This window comes from Caloenas nicobarica, chromosome 1 (genome assembly GCF_036013445.1).
Source record: "Caloenas nicobarica isolate bCalNic1 chromosome 1, bCalNic1.hap1, whole genome shotgun sequence".
Classification (NCBI taxonomy): Eukaryota; Metazoa; Chordata; class Aves; order Columbiformes; family Columbidae; genus Caloenas; species Caloenas nicobarica.
Window position 1 is genome coordinate 107,013,938 of NC_088245.1, and position 21,264 is coordinate 107,035,201.

The 21,264-nt window shown below is 40.7% G+C and overlaps 1 protein-coding gene across 1 annotated transcript in view; it reads left to right on the forward strand.

Annotated features, from left to right (window-relative positions):
- The window catches only part of REPS2 (RALBP1 associated Eps domain containing 2), a 105,338-nt gene that overhangs the window by 45,074 nt on the left and 39,000 nt on the right, over positions 1 to 21,264 (forward strand). Inside the window, exons 6-12 of the mRNA XM_065658396.1 lie at positions 1,369 to 1,507; positions 3,625 to 3,688; positions 5,440 to 5,582; positions 8,505 to 8,599; positions 12,558 to 12,627; positions 15,157 to 15,222; positions 19,592 to 19,634. Of these exons, the coding sequence (XP_065514468.1) occupies positions 1,369 to 1,507; positions 3,625 to 3,688; positions 5,440 to 5,582; positions 8,505 to 8,599; positions 12,558 to 12,627; positions 15,157 to 15,222; positions 19,592 to 19,634 (620 nt within the window). The remainder of the gene's footprint in view (positions 1 to 1,368; positions 1,508 to 3,624; positions 3,689 to 5,439; positions 5,583 to 8,504; positions 8,600 to 12,557; positions 12,628 to 15,156; positions 15,223 to 19,591; positions 19,635 to 21,264) is intronic.

The following is a 21,264-nucleotide window of genomic DNA, read 5'->3' on the forward strand; positions in this document are numbered from 1 at the left end:
CTGGTTGGAGCTTGATTATTGTTCATTGTGCCCTCTCTCTGTAAGAGTGTTGTCATCCAGGTTTAAATCTTGACTACTAAGTCATTCCAATTTGCCAAAGGCACAAATTGTACCAGCAGCCCTCTTCTAGGTACCACCACCCAACCACCCTTAAGCAAGTCAATCAGAAAGCAAAGACATAAGTGGGTAAAATGTCCTTCTGCAGAATATTATTTTTCCCGAAGGAGAATTTTTACATAAACTATGGGAAGCGACAGAAGGTTGAGGAGGTCTGTAGGGGTGTTGTGGTTTAACCTAGCAGCCAGCTAAACACCACACAGCTGTTTGCCTCCCCTCTCTCGGTGGGATGGGGGAGAGAATCACAGAAAAAAGAAAGGTAAACCTTGTGACTTAACACAGTTTAATAGGACAGAAAAGGAAAATGATAATAACAATGATCATAATAGTAATGGTAATAATAAAAGAATATACAAAACAAGTGATCATGATGCAATTGCTCACTGCTTGTTGAACCTATACCTGGCCAGTTCTTGAGCAGCGGTCCCCTGGCTAACTTTTCCCGAGGTTATATACTGAGCATGATGGTGTGGAATAGCCCTTTGGCCAGTTGGGATCAGCTGTCCTCGCTCTGTCCCTTCCAGCTTTTTGTGTACCCCCAGTCTACTCACTGAAAAGTCCTTGACTTGGTATAAAAATTGCTTGGCAAAACCTAAGACTTCAGTGTATTATCAACATTATTCTCATACTGAATCCAAAACACAACACTATACCAACTGCTAGGAAGACAAGTAATTCTGTCCCAGCCAAAACCAAGACAAGGGGTTTGTGTGTCTCCCTGACTCCGTGCAATGTGTGCAGAATTATTTGCGTGAGTGGAGGTTCCAGAATTGGTACAGCTCTGTAGTCACAGCCCCACTCCTAGACTAAATACATGGTTTCTTAGCAGAGCTTAATTTTCGTGCACTGTGCTACATAAATACAGCTTGAGGTCATTCACTAGTTCCATCCATTTCAGGTGTACAGCATGCAATGCAGGGCAGCCAAAGTGAACCCTCAAAATGAATACAGAGTTAGTAAAGTATGACTTGGACTTTCCTTTTTGTGGTCAGCAGTAGTAAGATTTCATTTTTCTTTTAGCTTCAGTCATGTAAACTTCCTTTAATTGCCTGGTTAAAGATATCTAATATTAGCCTCAGCTATAACAGATAAGTAGTGGGATGGTAATCAGGGTGGCTGTTTCTGCTTCTCATTTTTTTTAAATACATGTCTGCTAATAGAAGAGATTGAATCTGGTTTCTTGAGGTTCCCAGTGCCCCACTTGGTCCTTCTGCCCCTGCCTGCGGCTGGTGCCAGTGTCTCTCTCTTCAGTCTCTTTCAGGGGAGCGGGAGCAGCAGGACAGCAGTGCCCACTACTCAGATGACCCTTGGAGGATAACGGAGGAGCAGCGAGACTACTACATCAACCAGTTCAGGTCCCTGCAGCCCGACCTGAACTCCTTTATTTCAGGTAATTTTTACCAAACACTGGTAGAGGGACCAGACTGAGAGGTGGGAAGTGTGAGGTAGATAAATTATTATTTTTTTTTTCTCCCTGGAGTGAGTTTATGAGAAAGAGTTGATTGCATTTTCTTTTTAAAGGTGGACAACTCAAAGAGCAAACCAATACTGTGGGCATTATGTTTTTTTCCTAAATGTTTTATTTTAGGAAAATAATTACATCTAAGAGAGAAGCGTTGTGATTCAGTAAAACATAAAATGAGCTCTCACCTGAGGGACTGTATTTGTGTATCACGCCTGCAGTGTATTAAAATATTGAGCTGAAAAAACCCTTAGAGTTGTGCTTGCTTTCCTGGCAGAAGTGCGGCAGCATCCATGTGATGAAAATGAAGCAAGCAGTTCACTGTCCTATGTGGTCAAGCCAGAGGGACTGAGATTTTGACCTTTAGGTGGTTAAAAGCAAATCCTGGAGAGCACACACATGTTAACAGCATTGTTAACAGTGCATTGAGATTGCACTTCCATCCTGAATAGGAGGATCAGGCTGCTCGTGAGAGGAGTCACTGCAGCTACGAAGAGTTGGTCTGGCAAGGAAAGTTGTCACAGGTTTTACATTGAGGCGGTTCTACTGAACCCTGCTGTGTTACTGGGGTTCAGGAGGCTCGGATCCAGCCAAAAGTTTAAATAAATTACTTGCTGCTGACAGAAATTAGTGCTTCACCAGTTCTTTGCCTCGTTTAAGTGTCCTTCATATAATTTGCTTGAAAGATAAAATTGTGGTTCAACAACATTGTATTTCCTCACAGACTTATGTATGTCTGTAACTGTGTATGCATGTGTATATCCATATACAGCCTCTCAGGTAGTTATGTGTTTTCCTTTATGTTGAGCAAGGTTCTCAGGTAGTCCTTGCACATCCAGAATTACTGTTTATAAATTTGAGCTTCCACAACATCCTAAAATAATTAAGCTGCAGAAATCCTTGCTGTATGGTGATACAGATGATAGGGGTTTGTCCAGGTTTAAGAAGTTATTTGAGAGATCTGTGATTGAAAAAAATCTGTTAGAAGGCATTGAATATTTAAGTGCTACCCCAGGTTGAGAGAGTCCCTGAATTGCAGGTGGTCAGAAGTTAGGGGATGATTTGGAGCTACATTATTATCACGTGGCTCTTTTATGGTTGCATTCTCCTCTCTTGGCATCTGGTGTTGGAGAGGACGTGCTGTGCTGGGTGAGTCTTTGACCTGCTACAGTGACATCTTCTCTTACGTACTGCATTGGATACTGAATGCCCGAGGGCAAGAGGAGTATAGCCCTCGAAGTCTGTGCTCTATGTTGCATTGTGTTTTGTAACCTGTATTCAGGAAGGGCTTCCTGGGTACCTGTGACAGCCTGAGCGTATGGGGTGGTGAATCACAGAATAGTTTGGGTTGGAAGGGGCCTTCAAAGGTCATCTAGCAGGGACATCTTCAACTAGATCAGGTTGCTCAGAGCCCCATCCAGCCTGGCCTGGAATGTTTCCAGCCTGTGCCAGTGAAGAAGTGGGTTTGTTAGCTGGGAGAAGAATGAGAAGGGCTGTCGGGGCAGGTAAGTGAGGATGTCTGCAGCAAGGACAGTAGCTGCGTCATATCTGAATCTCCTGGGTTTTCTTGTGGGTGTGTTTGGTTTTTTATTTTGGTTTGGTTTGGTTTTTTTCTCCATAGCTTTTGAGACACCGCAGGGAAAAGTCATGGTTGAAGCAGTGTCCTGGGAGAGCAGTGTAGACACTACAGCACAGTAGTGCTGCACATATGGCTTTTAGATGAAGCAGAGCTGTTCGTGTCTGTTATTTCATCATTGGTGACATGCTAATTATGCTGTTACAATCACTAGTACTGAAGCGTGTTTTCCTTTATTTATTTTTCCCATATGGAGGGAGTGGGGAAATGAGGTCAACAGCTCTGTCTGGCATTTTATTTCACTTATTCACCAAGAGACAAATGGTCCAACAGCTATATTAGCATCCAGTTAATCTGAGTGTCTCTCAGACATAAAGTAACCGGCTGCTTCTGGTGCAGTATCCCTGGCCAAAGGTAAATAATTGGAGAATTAATCTTCAGTCGTTGATGAGGCACTGTTTCCCAACAGGTTCTGTGGCAAAGAATTTCTTCACAAAATCAAAGCTGCCCATCCCAGAGCTTTCTCACATCTGGTAAGTACTCTAATAGCGTTGGGGATGTATATCCTGTTGTTGTGGTTTTTTGGGTTTTTTTTAAAAGATGCTTAATTCAAGAGTTCTTGGTAAATTTCGAAAAGTGTCTTCAATTATAATTATTGCTCTTATCTCCAGAATCACTTTCAGGCCCAAGCAGCAGGGTGCTCATTGATCTTCCTGACACGCTTGTTTTTCTGTAGAGATGTTTGCCTACTCAGCAGGACTGGGAAGGTTTGAACAGCAATGATATAACTGAGAGCTGTTCTCAAGTATATTGTAAGCAGCATCATTAGCTCAACGAACTGACATTTTTCATGAAACGAGGCAGAGGAGAAGCACCTCTGGAATGTTTTAGATGTGTTGTTGGCTTTATGTTTCTGCCTGTGTTTTGTCAGAAGAGGCCTAATTAATGCCTAATTTTTAGTAAGTACAACTACATAATTCATCAGTGCTTTTCTAACGAACCAGCACACTTACTTTTAATGAGCTTATTTAGAAACGATTGTGGATGGAACTGTACATGATAAAATTTGACAAGGATTCTATTATATTTTCATAAACAACGTGATGCTTTGTAATTCAGTGTCATCCTTGCATCTCAGATAGGAAGAACAAACAGTTTTAAATGTTGATCAGAAATGCTGATAGGCCTTTTATATATGCTTTTATGAAGAGAGATGAGAAGAAAAGCTTGCACAAGCCTAAACATCTGTCAGGGTCAAAGTACATGTCTGGAATCTTCAAAGCGGATTGTCAGTTGTGAAAATAAAAACAAAACAACCAACAAACAAACAACAACAAACAAAAAACAACAAAAAACCCCCTGAAGAAACATCGTGTTGGGGGAAGTGAATATTGGAATTTAAATTTAAGATTACATAAGAAGAATGGGTTAACCCAATATGTAACAAAATACATTTCATTTCTATTGCTGACACAAGTTCTCTGCAAAATTTAAAGAAAAGTATTTCTTTCTAGTACATAATTATAGTTTTGTAATGACATGATTTATCAGGCTGTGTTGCTGTGTTAAACACATGAAATGTTTCAGTCTTTGTCACTATAACCTCAACACCTTGAAAAATGCTTATGACTTTGAAAAAATAGGAAGTTATGCTTGTATTGTAGTCCAGGTGCACATGATAAAGTACTACTCCATTCGTGCAAAGAGTTAATTTATAAAATTGAGTTATTGAATTTCTGAAGTCTACTTTTATTGTTTGAGAAGCATCCTAGAGTTAGAGGAGCACTTTAGTGAGAAGTTAATATTGTTTAAACTTGTCATGAGCATTAATTTAGCTCTTGAGGCTAGTCAATGGTGCTAAGTAACCATTGCTGATGTCTATTTTTAACTTTAACTTTTTCTTCTTGAACTGGTTTAAGATCTTGCATGGATTGGCCAAAAGTGCTTCCAACCGTTAGAAAGTTGATTTCACCCTTGGAAGTACAGGATATGTATTTCATGTTATAATATATACATACATACCATCATGTTATATGGTACGGTGTATAATAAACAAAGTACTTCATTAAAAAAGCAAAAAGTTACAAGTCATTCTTAGGAAAATTAGCTTGCTTTATCTTCCCTAAGACAAATGTATGAGTTACCATCAAGTGTAAATAACATAGGTGCTTGTCTTGTGCTAAAATATCTCTTCTCCAAGTTGCATTTGTGTCTCGCCTGTGTTTGCACATGGATATTTCCCCGAGGTGATGGCTTGGAAAACGTGTCCCTGTTGTACCTGCAGGGAGCTGAGCGACGTGGATTGCGATGGGGCGCTGACGCTGCCTGAGTTCTGTGCCGCTTTCCACCTTGTGGTTGCGAGGAAGAATGGTTACCAGCTGCCGGAGACGCTGCCAGAGACACTGGTGCCCGAGTACCTGCAAGCAGGTATGTCCCTGCAGCAGGTCGTGTTCCTGTAGCCATCTCGGGAACCCAACATGAATGTAAGATGGGTTTACGTAGAATCATAGAATAGTTTGGGTTGGAAGGGACCTTCAAAGTTCATCTAGTCCAACCCCCTGCAATGAGCAGGGACATCTGCAACTAGATCAGGTTGCTCAGAGCCCCGTCCAGCCTGGCCGTGTTTTCCATCCTGCAGGTAGGATGGGGTTCTATGCTGCTTAATGGCTTTCTGGTTGCTTTTTAATGCATGTATTTTTAATTGTGCTTACAAGGTGATTGCTGAAGAAGGCATGTATAAAAGAACAAAACAGCAATGCAAAGTGTAGCAGTTACTTGCCTCTTCATGTCTGCCTCTTTGCTCCAGCGTGCTTCAGGTGCCATTATAGCTTAGAGTGGCAGATGATTACCTGCAACAAAGATAATCTAACAAGATTTCTATGGCTTTCAGCTCTTCTAATGATGTTCCCTTGAGTAACTGTCTCTTGAGGATGTGTTGAAAATGATACTGGACTGCTTTAGAACTTCTTATCCTAATATATTTTGTTAGATGCAGTTACTGGTTGTGTCAAAGGTTGAATATTTTGTAATTCATTTTATGTAATCCACAGATCCTTCTGTAGTTAATTTGCAGTAATCGTGGGCGGCTTACAACAGTTTGTGTAGTCCAAGGATAAATTAATCCAAGATACAACATACCTCAGTAACAATGTGCAGTGAGAGATCTGCCCATTAATTTGTTCTCTTCAGTTATGTCTCTTTTAATTATACATGAACATTGAAATATATAGTGTTCCATCTAAAAAATGTGCATGACTTTCTAGGGCAAGGAGGATTAATCACAGATGATAATGACAGTGCTAAGGGATAATATTTAAGACCTAATAAAATCTCCATTAAATTTGATGAGACTGAATATATTAAAAGACAGGAAAAGAGCAAATCAAGCTGTATTTAGGAAAATTAAATGTTTGCCCTGTATCAGATTTGTGATTTCTGGTGGAGTCGTGTTCCTTGCAATCCACTATTTTCATATCCAAGGGGAGAAGCTCCTGTAAAACTTGCATGTCCAAGTCTTCATCACTTCTAGTCTCTTGTCATAAGTACAACTACCCTTTTCGCTGGAGGACCACCCCTTTGTTTGCTACTCTCATACCTGTTCTCATCATAAATTAGCTTGTAAGCTCCTCCATGCAGGTTTTTGTTGGTGTGTCTTCACATTAAACCTTTTTGGGTAAAACTGCAATGGAAAAACTATTTCTAGTAGTAGGGGATCATTATGTTGGTGGGAGGAAGAGCATGGTAAGCTCTGGTTGTTCCCTGAGAGTCCTCTTTTTCCCCTAATTTATCCTTTTCAGCACTGAGGTCTTTACCATTTTCTTAGATGGTTATTGTTTCATGTCTTGTATGCAACCAAGCATTTCAAGCTGATCTGTGTGGAAGCAGTGAAAGGACTAATTGTTTGTTGTGGGCACTCTAAATACCTCAGCTAATACGTTAATTCTGGTTAGCTTGAGGGTCTGAAAATGTCTTGCACTTGTTCTGCTGCCTAGTCAGGATTCAGAAATCTGTCTTTGAAAGCCTTGCATTAATAAAAAGCAGAACATCTCAACACACCGTAACACCATGAATCACAAGAAAGCATAGAGCCCTGGTTGTATCAACTTCTGAAATGGAAGCATTGATAAGTAAGCAAGTGCCTTGTATACTTACCTAAAATGTCAAAAGAAATTTGCAAGAGAAAATTGTTGTTTTGATGTTTTCACAATTTGATTTCTGTAAAACTTAGACTTTTTTTTGGTTTATTAGGAACCTGATGGAGATTACTGGAAACTTTTTTCATTAGTTTGTATTAGTTTCAGAATGAGGCAGAATTTGGTTCAAGGGAAATATTTGCATCTGATACAGTTAAAGCTTCAAATAAAGTGACTTGGAGCATTAAGAGCATTTAAGAATGAATTAATGTTGCTAGTTATATGGATTGTTCTATAAACTACAAGCACAGGGCCAAATACTATCCTGGCACAGCTCCATTGACAATTTGACCCACTACCTTCTTTTCTGAAAGTTTTTATTAAAACATTTACAGAATCTGTGAAGTTGCCCTGTACGTAACCTACTGTATTGTAAATTGAGACAGATTTGCAACAGCTTAATTTATTCAGATAAGCTTGATGCTAGCCAGCAACTAGAAATTTTACCTGAGAAATGGTTATTCTGCCTTTCAGTACATTGATCTTAAAGAAAAACTGTTTCCAGCTGTTAAGACAGATTAATCTCAGAGGAACTACTCCCAGAGTGGTATCAGCAGAACGACCTGAGTTGATAGAATAGAAACAAGGTTCTTGTGAATATTGCTGTGAGAAGTTAGAGTTGATTTTTTTTTTCCTGCTCTTGATGCTGTTTAGTTAAAGAATACCAAAGATGGTATATGCCGCAACAACTACTGTCCTTACTTTTTACTGGCCTTCAATTTTAGTGTAGAATGTAGATTCTGCTATACTTTTCAATATTGAAAATGTCAAAAATTGGAGTTGAAGATTTGGTAAGTACCTCTAATGTTCCTAAGCCAGCAAGGTATAAACTGTAAGGCCAACTAAGTTGATACTGGACTATGAGGAAGAGAAATGCATATAAACAGTTGTTGTTTGGCAGTTAATGTTTACTAAGAATCACTTCCTTTCTACAACAGAAATTATACGTTATCTCTTTTGTGACACTGGATTACTCAAAATATAAGATCTGTTTTCTTCATTATGTTTGTCATCTATGACTTATAGATCAGCTTTGATATGTAGAAATGAAGGGCAAAATCCTGATGGAGCTGTTTTTAAGAAGTGTGTATTAACCAGAGACTTGGTATGTCTCTTTCTTTTTTTTTTTTTTTCTTTCTTTTTCTTTCCCCTGCAGCTTCTTTGAAGCCCATGCGTGACTGCGCACTATTTGATTCTTACTCTGAGTCGTTGCCAGGTGGTCAGCAGACTCGGGACTTCAGTCGGACAGAGGTAGGAAGGTGTAAGCAGAGTATTTACCTTGCTGAGTCGCAGAGTAATAGCCCAGCCTCACAATGACTGTGGTATGCATAGCAGCAGAGCTGCCAGTCTTTGAGAGGACTTGAGGAGTCTCCAAGTGTACCATTAAGCCATATCAGTTCAAACCCCTCGCTTAGCAATTTGTTCAGTATGTGGAAAGGGCCAACATGTTTTTCAGAAGAAATTCTCACATAGAATCATTTTGGTTGGAAGAGACCCTTAAGATCAGAGTCCAACCATAACGTAACTCTAGCACTAAACCATGTCCCTAAGAACCTCATGTATGTGTCTTCTTGACACCTCCAGGGATGGTGACTCCACCACTTCCCTGGGCAGCCTGTTCCAATGCTTGACAGCCCTTTCTGTGAAAAAGTTTTTCCTAATATCCAATCTAAACCTCCCCTGGTGCAACTTGAGGCCATTTCCTCTCATTCTATCACTTACTACTTGAGAGAAGAGACCAACACCTCCGTGCTACACCCTCCTTTCAGGCAGTTGCAGACAGCGATCAGGTCTCCCCTCAGCCTCCTTTTCTCCAGGCTGAACAGCCCCAGTTCCCTCAGCCGCTCCTCATCAGACTTGTGCTCCAGGCCCCTCACCAGCTCCGTTGCCCTTCTCTGAACTCTCTCCAGCACCTCAGTGTCTTTCCTGTAGTGAGGGGCCCAAAACTGAACACAGGATTTGAGGTGGGGCCTCACCAGGGCTGAGTACAGGGGACCATCACTTCTCTAGTCCTGCTGGCCACACTATTCCTGATACAAGCCAGGATGCTGTTGGCCTTCTTGGCCACCTGGGCACACTGCTGGCTCATATTAAGCTGTCTGTCAACATAACAGAGTTCACAGTAGTCACTGAGGGAATCAAGCTGCCTGCGATGTTGAAATCCACGAAGCAATACCCCTTAGCTGTTTGTGTCCTGCAGGGCTGCCCTTGGCCCTCCTGTGTTGTGAGCGAGTCATGAGGAGCAGAGCCTGTGCTGTAGGAGGATCGGTGGCACAAGGACAGTACCCAGGTGAAACCTCTTCTGAATCTGGATTGGTTGAAAATGGCAGGCTCTGGGTGCAGACCTTGTCCTAGTCAGGCTTTCCTGACCAGGTAGCTCTTGTGTTTCTTCCATTTACTATGCTCCATTTCCACGGTCGCTCCCTCAGTTTTGATGATGAGAAGAAAAATGGGTTGGCTCATCTTGTTTCCTTGTACTTTGCTTCTTTGGAGATTGAAACTATCCCAGATTTTGTACAGTTTGGACATGCATAGTTCTGTTCTAAGTGATTCAGTCTCCATTTTAATATCCAGCCTTTTATAGTCTAAGGAACTACCATCTAAGGGTCTAAGTAGTAATTTTAAGGAGCCGGGAAGAGTGTTTTGAGGGCAGAATGGAGATCTATTGTAGCAACATCACAACAGATACCAGCCTTGTAATGAAAGACTGTTGCAAGCAAAACTAAATTAAGGAGCAGTGCTTATCACTGAGGATAAAAAACAAAACTTGAAAGATCCTGTAGAGCTGAATTAACTACAGCCACTGAGTTGTGCTTGGATAGTGCAACTATGAATATATATGCTATGGGATTTAAGGGTTTAGTATTTAAGGTAAGAAACCAAATGTCAGGCGAACAGCAGGAATGGGCCCTTCTGATGCTGCTTCCATGTTAAAAAGTAATGGAACGTCCTGGCGGCTCAGCAAGACTGACCTCCAGTTATTTTGTCCCTGTGCCTTGCCCTGAGGAGTTCCTGGGTCAGAATCCAGCTGTTCCCTCATCAAATTCAGCTCAGTAGTAGTACCACCAAACAGACTCTCCTGAGCTACCACAGAATGCAGTATTCACTTTGGATAATGCTGCAGCATTGAGCATCTGGTGTATCTCCCGGAACTGTTAAAATATGAGGTCTCCCTGGGTGGTACCGGTCTTTGTACAGCATCTTGGCCGAAGTCCAGCAGTCATACTGGGTTTTGAACACAGTGCTGCTGTCCTGGTACCGCGGGCTGCTGCTGTGTCAGCAGTGTGGGCAGGTCCTTTACGGCAGCAGAACAGCCTTATCGCTTGCATTGGCCTTATTTTGGGATAGTGGTTTGCAGGGCTGCGAGATTGCGCCTCAGGCCATGCTGCACTAGCACTTCTTCACTGAACGGTCCTATGGGAAAGCTCAATAGTCCCTTGAGAATGTGCCTCATTAGCATACACGTGTATTGGTTTGCAATTTAAAGAAGCATAAGAGGCAAAATTCAAGGCAATTTGCTTTGAAAACTCATTAAAAATATTATATTATCAATGCAATCAGTTATGCATTATCTCCATGTCTTCGTCATTTTCCACCTATCATCCATTCAGGCGGTTTAATTTAATTTCAGAAGACCATTTTTACTGTTACTGCTGAACTACACTACTGCAATAAAATGGAAATGCTTCTCCAATGCATTCATAAAGAAAGTAATGGCAGGAGACAGGTCACCTGAATGCTACACTTTGTTAAGCTTACAAAACACACAAAGACTGCTAATTTTATGACCAGAATGACAGGAGTGACTGCTTTTTGTTAACCAAGGAGGTTTTGTCTTTCCATTGTTTGTTTTTTTTTCTCAAGTGTTTGTCTCCCACTCTGGTTCTGGTATTTTTTTTTCCCCATTCCTTTGGCTCTTTTCCATAAGCTTTCTCACTGCCAGAAGCTTAAAGATAAACCACAACATTTCACACTGTATACATAAAATGACTGGCTGAGGTTGCTCTAAAGTTCCTCAGAAATGTAATGCTCGCGGTTCATTGAAATTTGTGAGAATCATTCCTTCAATTCAAGCATGCACTGCATTAAGTCTTTAGTCTGACACTCTTTACTTTAGAGTGTCAGAGCTAGCTAGACGTGAAGTTTTTGTATAGACGTTTTCAGAGCCCTCAAGCCATGTTTTTGCTATGTTGCTTCCACAGAAGCATTAGGGAATCTCCCCCGTAACTTCATAAACCAGATCTCATAGCCCTTTACTCTGGACTTGGCCTTTTGGATTACTGACTTGAGGGTGGTGTGTGTTTGTTTATTTGTTTGTTTTTTAAATTGTCTGCAAAAATCTGTGTTTCTGAATTTATTGTTTTAGGCCCAATGGATTTCAGGCCGTTCTAGGCCCAACCTCTTCCATGCTGGGAAAAACCAGCATCACTTAATACTTAGGGAAGCTTGGGGTTTCTGATGTTTGCCTTATTGTTTTGGCTGCAGGGTATATCGTTGTCCCTACAGATAATGGCAGTAGAAATTGTTGCTGGTTCCTTCTTGTAAGCTGCACAGCAGAGGTTTCAAGAACAACAAATGCCTATATGAGAAGTTGCTGTTGAAATAAGGACAAATTAAGGAATAACATTGGGGCAAAGTTCCCTGTTTTCCCATCAGAGGCCATTCAGGGCCTCCAGCAGACAAGCTAATGAAATTTGGTTTTCCCATCTCAGTGATTGCATGTTGAAAGAAAAGAGTAGTCCAAGGATCAGCCACCTCAGCCAGAAGACTTTAGGCACAGAACTACTGGGCTTTGCAGTATGGCTGGAGTTTTGGCCGGGGAGACTGTTCTGATGGAGACTGTAACACTTGTGCAGGGGCTGGAGAACGTTTCCTCAACCCTAGCACAGGCGTTACACCAAAAGAGAAAACACAGAATGACGTTGCCCTGTTATGAGAAGTCTCTGCTTGCACATCATTCTTAGGTCCTTGTGGTTCACTGCTGAAATGCTTCTCTAACTAATTTCAGCTGTGGAAATATCACACGTCAAAGAGCAGAGTTATAGTAGTCTTTTTGTACATCCTCTATGCTGCTTTATCTGTCAAAGCAAATCATGGTGCAAGAGAGAATATCGCCTTTACTTGTGTCGAACTGAGTTCTTAAATATTTGACTGTGGAAATGTGTGAGCTATACCAATCAGTATAATAAATAAATATTCTTTTTTTGAGAAGATATCTGCTGAAGAGATACCTGATAGCTCTGCCCTATTACAAGATGGAAAGAAAGATGACAAACAAGGTATTCAAATAACGAACTCTCTTTTTTTTTTTCCTGTTAGGGGTTAAATTCTTTGTGCTTTTAGTAATCACATGTATTTGCTGACAGAAGCCATGGTATGTTTAATTTCTAAGCTGGCTATGTGTTGCTGTAGATATGAAGAGATGACTCATTGACAGCAGCTGAGTTGAAGACAAATAAATGGATGGTTTTGCTTCAAAATTAGTTCTGTTGTATGTGAATGATATGAAATGCACCTTCTAGAATAGTCTAGTCTTAAAGCAATTAATGTTACACTTCTTATTTTAACAAAGTTCTAATGGTTATTATCAGGAATTTTGTAAGTGTAAAGGCTACACTGTGCCAAATATTGGATTTCCCTTTTTGCAAGAAGTAGCAGCACTTCAAAATTAGTTTTTATTCCTGTTTTAGAAAAGAGTCTCTATATTTTTTTGCAAAACAGAATTTTGGACAAACTGGATTAAAAATGCTTGATTTATTTCTTTCACTTGAAATCAGTCAGCAGCAAGCAATGTGAAATCAAGGTGATCTTTTTCTTTTTCCATATAGCAGGTACTAGGGCTTCCAGAATCAGCACTGGGTCATCACACAGTCATCCCCTGTTATATTCCCTTTCTCCAACCTGTCAGGTTCTCACTTGCTGTCCCAGTCTTTCAGCTGAAGAAATGAAACATTTGTGGGATTTTCTTGCCTGATTCTCAAAGCTGTGGATTATACACTAATAAAAAAAAGATAATAATATCTTGACCTCCCAACTGTCCACATGCTAAGTTTGCATCAGAGCTGTGAGACAAGGTAGTCCAAATTCCTGAATCACCTTCCACTCTCAGGTATGACTGAGTTTGACAAGTTTCCAGTGTCCCTGGTTCAAAGAAATATTGTCATAGTTGTTGGGTGTTTATAAAACATTTTGACAAGTCAGCATGTTCCAATAAATGAATGTGTTGTTGACGAGGTTTGTTTTGTTGTAAAATTCATAATGGACAAGAGCAGGACTTTAACCTTGAAGGTTATTGCTTTCGTATGTCTAGGGCAGATTTACTTTTTACTTGGGGAATCTTTTTTTCTTCCCTGTGCAGGTCAAGAACTTGTGCTTTGCTCTTGGTAGCTGACGCATTAAGTCAGATGCGAAGCTGCTTGGGTACATGCAATCCTTCAAGGCCGAAGATTTCCTGTATTTATGACACAGATTCCTACCTTTGCAGCCAAAGAACAAATGCTCTTGTTGCACCATTTATTGCTATTCTGGCAAATGTAAGAGCAGATTGCTCTCCTGACTGAAGAGATCTCCCTAGAAGTCAAGGACGTGTAGTTCAGGACTGTAAAATCAAATTTTCCTTCATTTTCAAAACTATAAAAGTTAATTAGCTCCACTCTGTCAGGTTATAATATAGTTAAATGTGGAAGATAATGTAAATAGAACTGGATCCTGAGAACCAGACTTTTCCCACATGTTTTATTTGATAAAGGCAGATGGACATGAGAGACTTCATTCCAAGTGGTCACTTATAATACTGTGTGTTACAGTACATTAAAATACACTAGAGTGCATTAAGAACACCTTAAGAAAGTCATTATTAAAGGATGCATAGGCATCAGCGGAAGGGGAATAAGTACAAAGAGTGAGATTTCATAGAATCATAGAACGTCCTGAGTTGGAAGGGACCCACAAGGATCATCGAGTCCAGCTCCTGTCCCTGCACAGGACAACCCCACAGTTCACACCATGTGTCTGAGGCCTTGTCCGGTCTCTTCTTGAACACTGTCAGGCTTGGGGCCGTGACACCTCCCTGGGGAGCCTGTTCCAGTGCTCCACCACCCTCTGGGGGAAGAACCTTTTCCTAATGTCCAACCTAAACCTCCCCTGGTTTTCCCTCGGGTTCTGTCACTGGTCACCAGAGAGAAGAGATCAGCACCTGCCCCTCCTCCTCCCCTTGTGAGGCAGCTGTAGCCGCCATGAGGTCTCCCCTCAGTCTCCTCCAGGCTGAACAAACCAAGTGACTTCAGCTGCTCCTCATACGGCTTCCCCTCTAAACCCTAAATTTCCTAAATTTTAACCCTGGCTCTGTCAGTGCCATGTGATGTTACCCAGGGCAGGCTGATGAGGTCTCAGCCGTCAGGAGCAGCCAGCCTCTCCTGCTCCCAGTCTCTCTGGGTTTGTCACTGGGGAGGGACGAGTCCCAGCTCTGCCGTGTGTCACCCACCAGCTGCTGTCTCCGTGGCAGCTCTACATCTCTGGAACAGAAGTCTGTGGATGTAGACACCAAAGCCTGCAAATTCACAGAATTTGGGTTTATTTGGCAGTTTGGGCACAGGCCTTTCTGTTCTTGGCTCTTGTACTCCTAAAAATGGTTACTTTTTTAAGTGCTTGGGTGTTCTGAAGGTATTTGGCTACTTCTGTTTTCAAGTATGTTTAGCCATTTTTAGATGTTCTAACTAATGTCAGTTTAGTTGTTGCTTTCTCAGAGCTGATACCTGTAGATTTTACTTATGCATACTTAATTATCTTTTTTTTTTTTTCTTATTAAGCTCTGAAAGCAAGCACCGGTCTCAAAACGATACCAAAGGAATTTCAGCACTTGACTGTGAAAACAGGTAAGAAGAAAAAAATTGATGTGTTACTTCCATTAGAATTTTGATCAAATATTTTTGTATCACTGTAAGCCTAAATTAATGTAATTTGATTAATTTTTAAAGACCTTTTTGCTCTCATACTGAAATTAGCTTTTTCCTCATAATGACTACTATTTGCGGAATTAGTACTTCAAATTGCCAAAAGGTTTTCTTGCTTTCTTTTCCTTATTGGTAGTATATGTGCATCCTTCATGTGTGGGAGATGTTTTTAATGTAGCATCTTGTAAGGAGTCTGAATTTTGTTTTTCTGTACTACAAATGAGATGCCAGAGCACGAACGGTGTACCTCTTGATAAAAACTCTTCTCAAGTATGGAATAAGTATTCAGTAACTATTCTGAAATGGCCTGTTTTTTCGTAAAAACTAAGCTTTCATATTTTCTCTCAAGGAGTTTAAGGGTAGATAGCCTTTTGGAAATACAGACCTTGTGACACTTACAGCACTGGTGCAAGCTTTTGATTCCAGGGTCATTTCCTTGTTGAAACCACCCCTGGTCTTTCTCTCTCCAACTCTTAACATACACTCCTTTTTCCTATCATACTGGAAAATGTTTCTGGAACGGCGTATGTCAAAATTGCTTAGTCGTTCCAGAAACTTCCCATGCACTTAGTTCAGTTCATCAGACCTCCATTGCCTTCCTCTTTGTTCATGTCTTTCCTAGAGTGGGAAGAGTGTTTGCAAGCCCTCCCTGGTCCCAGTCAAACTAAAATCTGGATTTGCTTTATTTTCCTTTCACATAAATGTTTTTGCTTGTGAAGATATCCTTGATTAAGAAAACTGAGCCCACATGTCTGTCACAGTAGTTTTGTCTTATAGCTCGATTTATTCATGGCTGCTCAACAGCTGCATGCCTCATTCCCCAACTCTTTTTTTTTTCCTGGCTTCTTCCCAGACACTTGGCAGCTGCCAGATTTCCCATCTTCAGTTCCTGTTCTTGAGTGATTGCTGCTTCTCCTTCACACACGCAGACTCTTACACTTCCCTCTCAGGGGGAGAAGGGGGTGGTTGCGAGACTTTCAGTTCTGTTCTCCTCCCCACCAGTTTTGCCCAGAAGCATCCCAGGGAATTTCATTTTCAGTTCAGCAATTCCATCTTCGGTACGATTAGGGGGAAAAAAAACCCCAAACCCTATTGTCACCTCCACATTTCCTGTGCCACTGTCCTCTTTTCCCCCATGTCCTTCGCATGTCTTTTTCCCATGTCCTTCCAAGTCAGGGAGGTCTTCCTGATGCTGCTGGACTCCTCCAGCAGTGTTGCTGAGTTTGTATAGCGAGGGAGATGGTGGCGGAGTTTCACCCCGTTGTCATGACTGCTGTCACTGTAGGGTTGTCGCCCTTGCTGTCCTGCACATTGAGGGTTTGAGCGAGCACGTTCTCAGGTTGCATGATCCAGTTTTTGTTAGAGGTAAAAATATTCGTCTATCTAGTGGGCTAGATACAGCGCAGTAATTGAGCGGTTATTTCAGAATCAATCACTGTTCTGAAATGTCATTGTAATCACTAATCTTCAGGAGGAGAACTCAGTTGAGATGAAATTGGAGAAATTTTGCATCCTCCTTTGGTTATTCATTTGGGCTGTTTAGGTAAATTCAGGGAAGATGATACTGCTGTGCTTCATTATGGGAAAGTTTTCTTTGCCATCCAAAGGACTAGAAATTTGGAATCAACAAAAACTTCATATGTTCAGCATCTCTGAATAACTGGACAGTTTATTTAGGCTTCTAAGTGCAAGATCATTGTTAGCCTTAGACTTTTAAAGGATTGAGGGTCAAATTTAAGAGCATTTCAGTTGTGCGTTTCTACATAGGCCATCATTAGGAGATGGGTTTGTGAGGGTGATTTAGACTAGTGGAAAATTCTTTGTTGTTTTTGTTTTGGTTTGTGTGTTTTTTTTTCTTTAGCCATGTGGCATACTTAACCTTTTATGGTACAATTTTCCACTTGATCTTCAGCCTGTAAAGCAAGGAGGCACCAGCTGAGTAGAAGGTATTAGGTTACAGCCAAAAGTTGCCAAATCAACTTCCTTTTGAATGTTAAAATGAAGTTGTACTGGGAGAGGGGCATGGAATCAGTTGGACACCCAAAACACTCTCCTGTGAATGAATAAATAAAAGGTCATGATTGTATATTAGTTTAGTTAGTGCAGACCAAGCTGTTCAGTTCATCAGGCTCTACTACTCCAGGAATCATACAACCTTTTAAATAATTTACTCAACAGCTTGCATTTTTTATCAGTTTCATGTAAAGTAGGCTTATGTATCCATAGAAATAGAAATATGCAAAACTCATGAACTGGATAAATAGTTTTGTATCATATTGAATTATTATGTTGTGTATGTGTATAAATCTGCACGTCAAACACAAAGTACACATGGACTGAGCATACCGAAATAACTGCATGTTTTATGGAAATCTTGCCACAGTTATGTGTATATCCTAATAATGAACTACCTGCTTTATAACTTTTTTTTTTTTTTCATATTACACTACTTCTTTTGAAAGGTGAAGCTAAGTCTGGGTATTGTGTAATTGTAGCCTTGAATTTCCTGATTTTTCAAAAACTTAAAAGAAAGTCCTTGGCAGTAGAGTTCTATTGCTATCATTTTTTATTAGTAGTAATTTCAGGATTCTTTCTTCCTTCTGTACTTTCTTGTTTACCTCAACAAGATGTCCTAGGAGAGTTTGAATGTCAATTTTACCTGCAGGTTTTTAGACAGAAGGCTTTCTAAAAGAAGAATGAACAGAATTAAGGTCTCCATAAAAGAAGGAAAATGTGAAGGTTCTTAAACATGGCTTAGCTTGGAAAGGATTTATACTTCCTATTTTTAAGTGGCATATATTTAATAACTGTGCATGTAATTTAATAATCAGCAATTTCAGCATTGGAGAAATTGGGTCATATGGCTGTAGGGAAGCAATTTCTGAAGTTGTGTTCTCTGGGAGTTTTACATAGAGACAGAGGACGATTCTCACCACTGCATGTTCTAATAATAATTCCCTCTCTCCCCTTCGGTCGCCAGGAAGAGTTTGTTGCGCAGAAATCTGGAATGACTGTGAGCCGGTTTGTTGGTGACAGTAATTGACTAGAACTTGGTTTATAAGTGGTCGTTTGTGTCGCTACCAGTTGCATTTGGATTTATTCCATCTGAAACCCCAAGTAGCACTGCATGACCCTAAAAGCAGTTTCTTTTTGGAAGAAATAGTGTGTGGATGTACATGTGCCATACACTGCCATTTGTCTTCTATAAGCCTAGTACAACACAAGCCATTAAAAGTCAGTATTTGCCAGATGCTCCCACAGGTAGTTCCTGCTCTGTGTTTTGGAGGATCTGTTATATTCTCAGGTAGTGCTGTATAGTAGCTGGTGTATAAATGTCTGACTTTGAAGTCAGCTTATATCTGAAGGAAGCTAGAAATTCTGAGAATTTTTTTCCCTGATGTATTTGCTTCTCTTAAGTGTTGTGCCTTGATTAGCAGAATAATGGGAGAAGTGCAAGGGTTTACTTTGCGTGTGTGTTGGGATCATTGATGTTGCTGTAATACCTTGAGGGTATCTCAGTGGGCTAAATTTGAAAGCAATCACACAGATACGTTTTCTCAAAATTATCTGATGTTAGTAAGGAGAGTAACATAAAGTCAAAAAAAGACTCGAGGAACTACCCAGAGAAGGTAAGTCAGCACCATTGTGTTCCTGTCACATAAAAGCTGCATGTGGCAGGGTATTTGGAATTCATCCAAATAAAATAAACCAATTTTTACATTGGTAGAAATATAATGTGTTTGATCAGTGCTTAGCCTGTAAAGCTTTCTACCTTCAAATATCTTTTCTTCCCAATATCAAAGCAGTCTCAACCTGATGTGTTGTGGTTTGTTTGTTTTTTTTTTTTTAATGGGTAGTAAGAAGGTGTGCATTTATATTAATGAGTTAAAGTATTTGGGAAGGACATAAACCTTTGTGCTTTTGGAAGGAGGCTTGGAATAAGATGTTTTCTGTGGAAAGTTTATGCTATTCATTATGTTGATTCGTCACAACTACATCCAGGAGTACAGATCAGAGCTATCAGACCTAATGCTTTTCCTGTGTTCTGGTAACCAAATTAAAAGGTGAAGTTTTGACTACGTGTGGGCTTTTGAATTCTTGGGACATTTACACACTACAGAAACAAAGGGGAAGAAGCAGCGAAAATAAATCCACATTGCTCATGTGAGATAAACACACTCCCACATCCACACTTGTAATACTCTCATTTTTAATGAATGCTGATCCTGAAGCTAAAAGCATTTCTTTAAAATGTGATGTTTTAGTGATTGATTCTTCTCTTCTGTTTCAGCTGCTCAGGAATCTAATACACTTAAAGCCAGACCACGATCCAGGTACTGCTTTCATTTCTATTTCAGGAGAAGACATACGTTCCTCTGGCGTTAGCCACAAGGTGTTGTGCTGATAAAAGACAGATTTACCAGGGGAGATGTGTAAGCCGTAGACCCTACAGAAGTACTGCCTTAGATCTCTGGTCGTAAAGCACTGGGACTTTGGCCTGTGTTCCCAGCCCCACGGCCTCCTCGGGGTGGTGACGGCCTCCAGCCCTGCCCCAGGTGGGACAGCGGGGACCACCCCATTGTGGGGAACGTTCTCAGCAACTTTGTGTTGTGGAAACCTGCACGGTGGTTGTATTTGGAGGGAGACACTGTGTGCCTCCACAGAAACAGCAGTAGTAGCCCTGCTCTTGGGTATGGGTGAAACCTTTCGTTGGCGTGTGTGTACTTGACTGTGGCTGGTTGGTGTCTGATGGAAGGACTTACGAACTTACACTGCTGTGCGCTAGAAATGACATCTGCTGAACTGGGGTGTCTGAAAGAAAAGGGAAACCTGTGCCAGAATGTGTTGTGTATAAATGGATTATGTGTTGGGTTTGGCTGTTCACCATTTTGGTGTATAGCCATATCGTGCATTCACCTTCAAACTTTTTTTTGGTGCTAGTTAGAGGACTTCATTTCTTTTTCTTAGGTAATGAGTGTATAATCAGGAACTCTCTCCCTACAAGCTTGTCAAAGCCTGCTAACAAGAGAGGATCAGTTATAAGCATGATGAATGAAGACTGAAATCCTCCATTCTTAGGACCTACACCTAAAAAGGCTGAACTGCCTTGTCTGCCATTTTTCTGCTCGTAGCCAAAGCTTTTTAGTTTCCATACTGTATTAAATTTCCTTGCTGTGTTACCGAATCACAAATTGCAAATGTGCAAAAAATGTGAAAAAAAAAAAAAAAGGTAATTTATGCAAAAATGCATAAAATAGAAAATGCTTAAACAAGATTGAAAAAAGTCGCTTGGACGTGACTGTCACATATGACTGTCTCACATGTGACTGTATGTCACTACTTCAATGCAGAAGTTGAGACTAAAGATTCCTGAGCGCGTCCTTGAACTCGCACCTTCTGCTGCGCTTGTCCTGCCCGGCCTGGAGGGCTCTATATGAGCTGGAGGATCTGCGTCTTCAGGTGTGCCTGACCACCAGAGGCTACTATTTGAGTCTGTTACGGGCTCTCAGCGCTGCAGCCCATCTTTCTTAGCCTAAGCTGTGCAGAATCTTAGCTGCTGACTCTTAACTGGCTTTTAGGTGCCAAGTCCACCTGCTGCAAGCAAGCAACGCTTCATTGTCAGAAGGCTCTGCAATGGCACTGCTGGAGCTGGCATGTTTTTGCCTGGTAGCTGCCGTCTTACTTGATCTTTACAAAAATGTAAAAATCTCAAACTGTTAGGTGATACAATTTTAATGCAAGTAAAATATACCCTGCATAATATGGAAAGTAAAAGTATAAACCTCAAGATCCTGATTAAAAGCTTTCCCATTTTTTTCAGGGGGGTTGGGTTATACATGGTAAGGCTATGGAATTCAAAATCCTACCAAGATAAAAAATTCAGCATCAGCAGAGAGGTTTTTTTTTTTGTCACATGTAAATTTTAAAGCAATTACAGCTTTCACTCCTGTATTTATTAAAGTG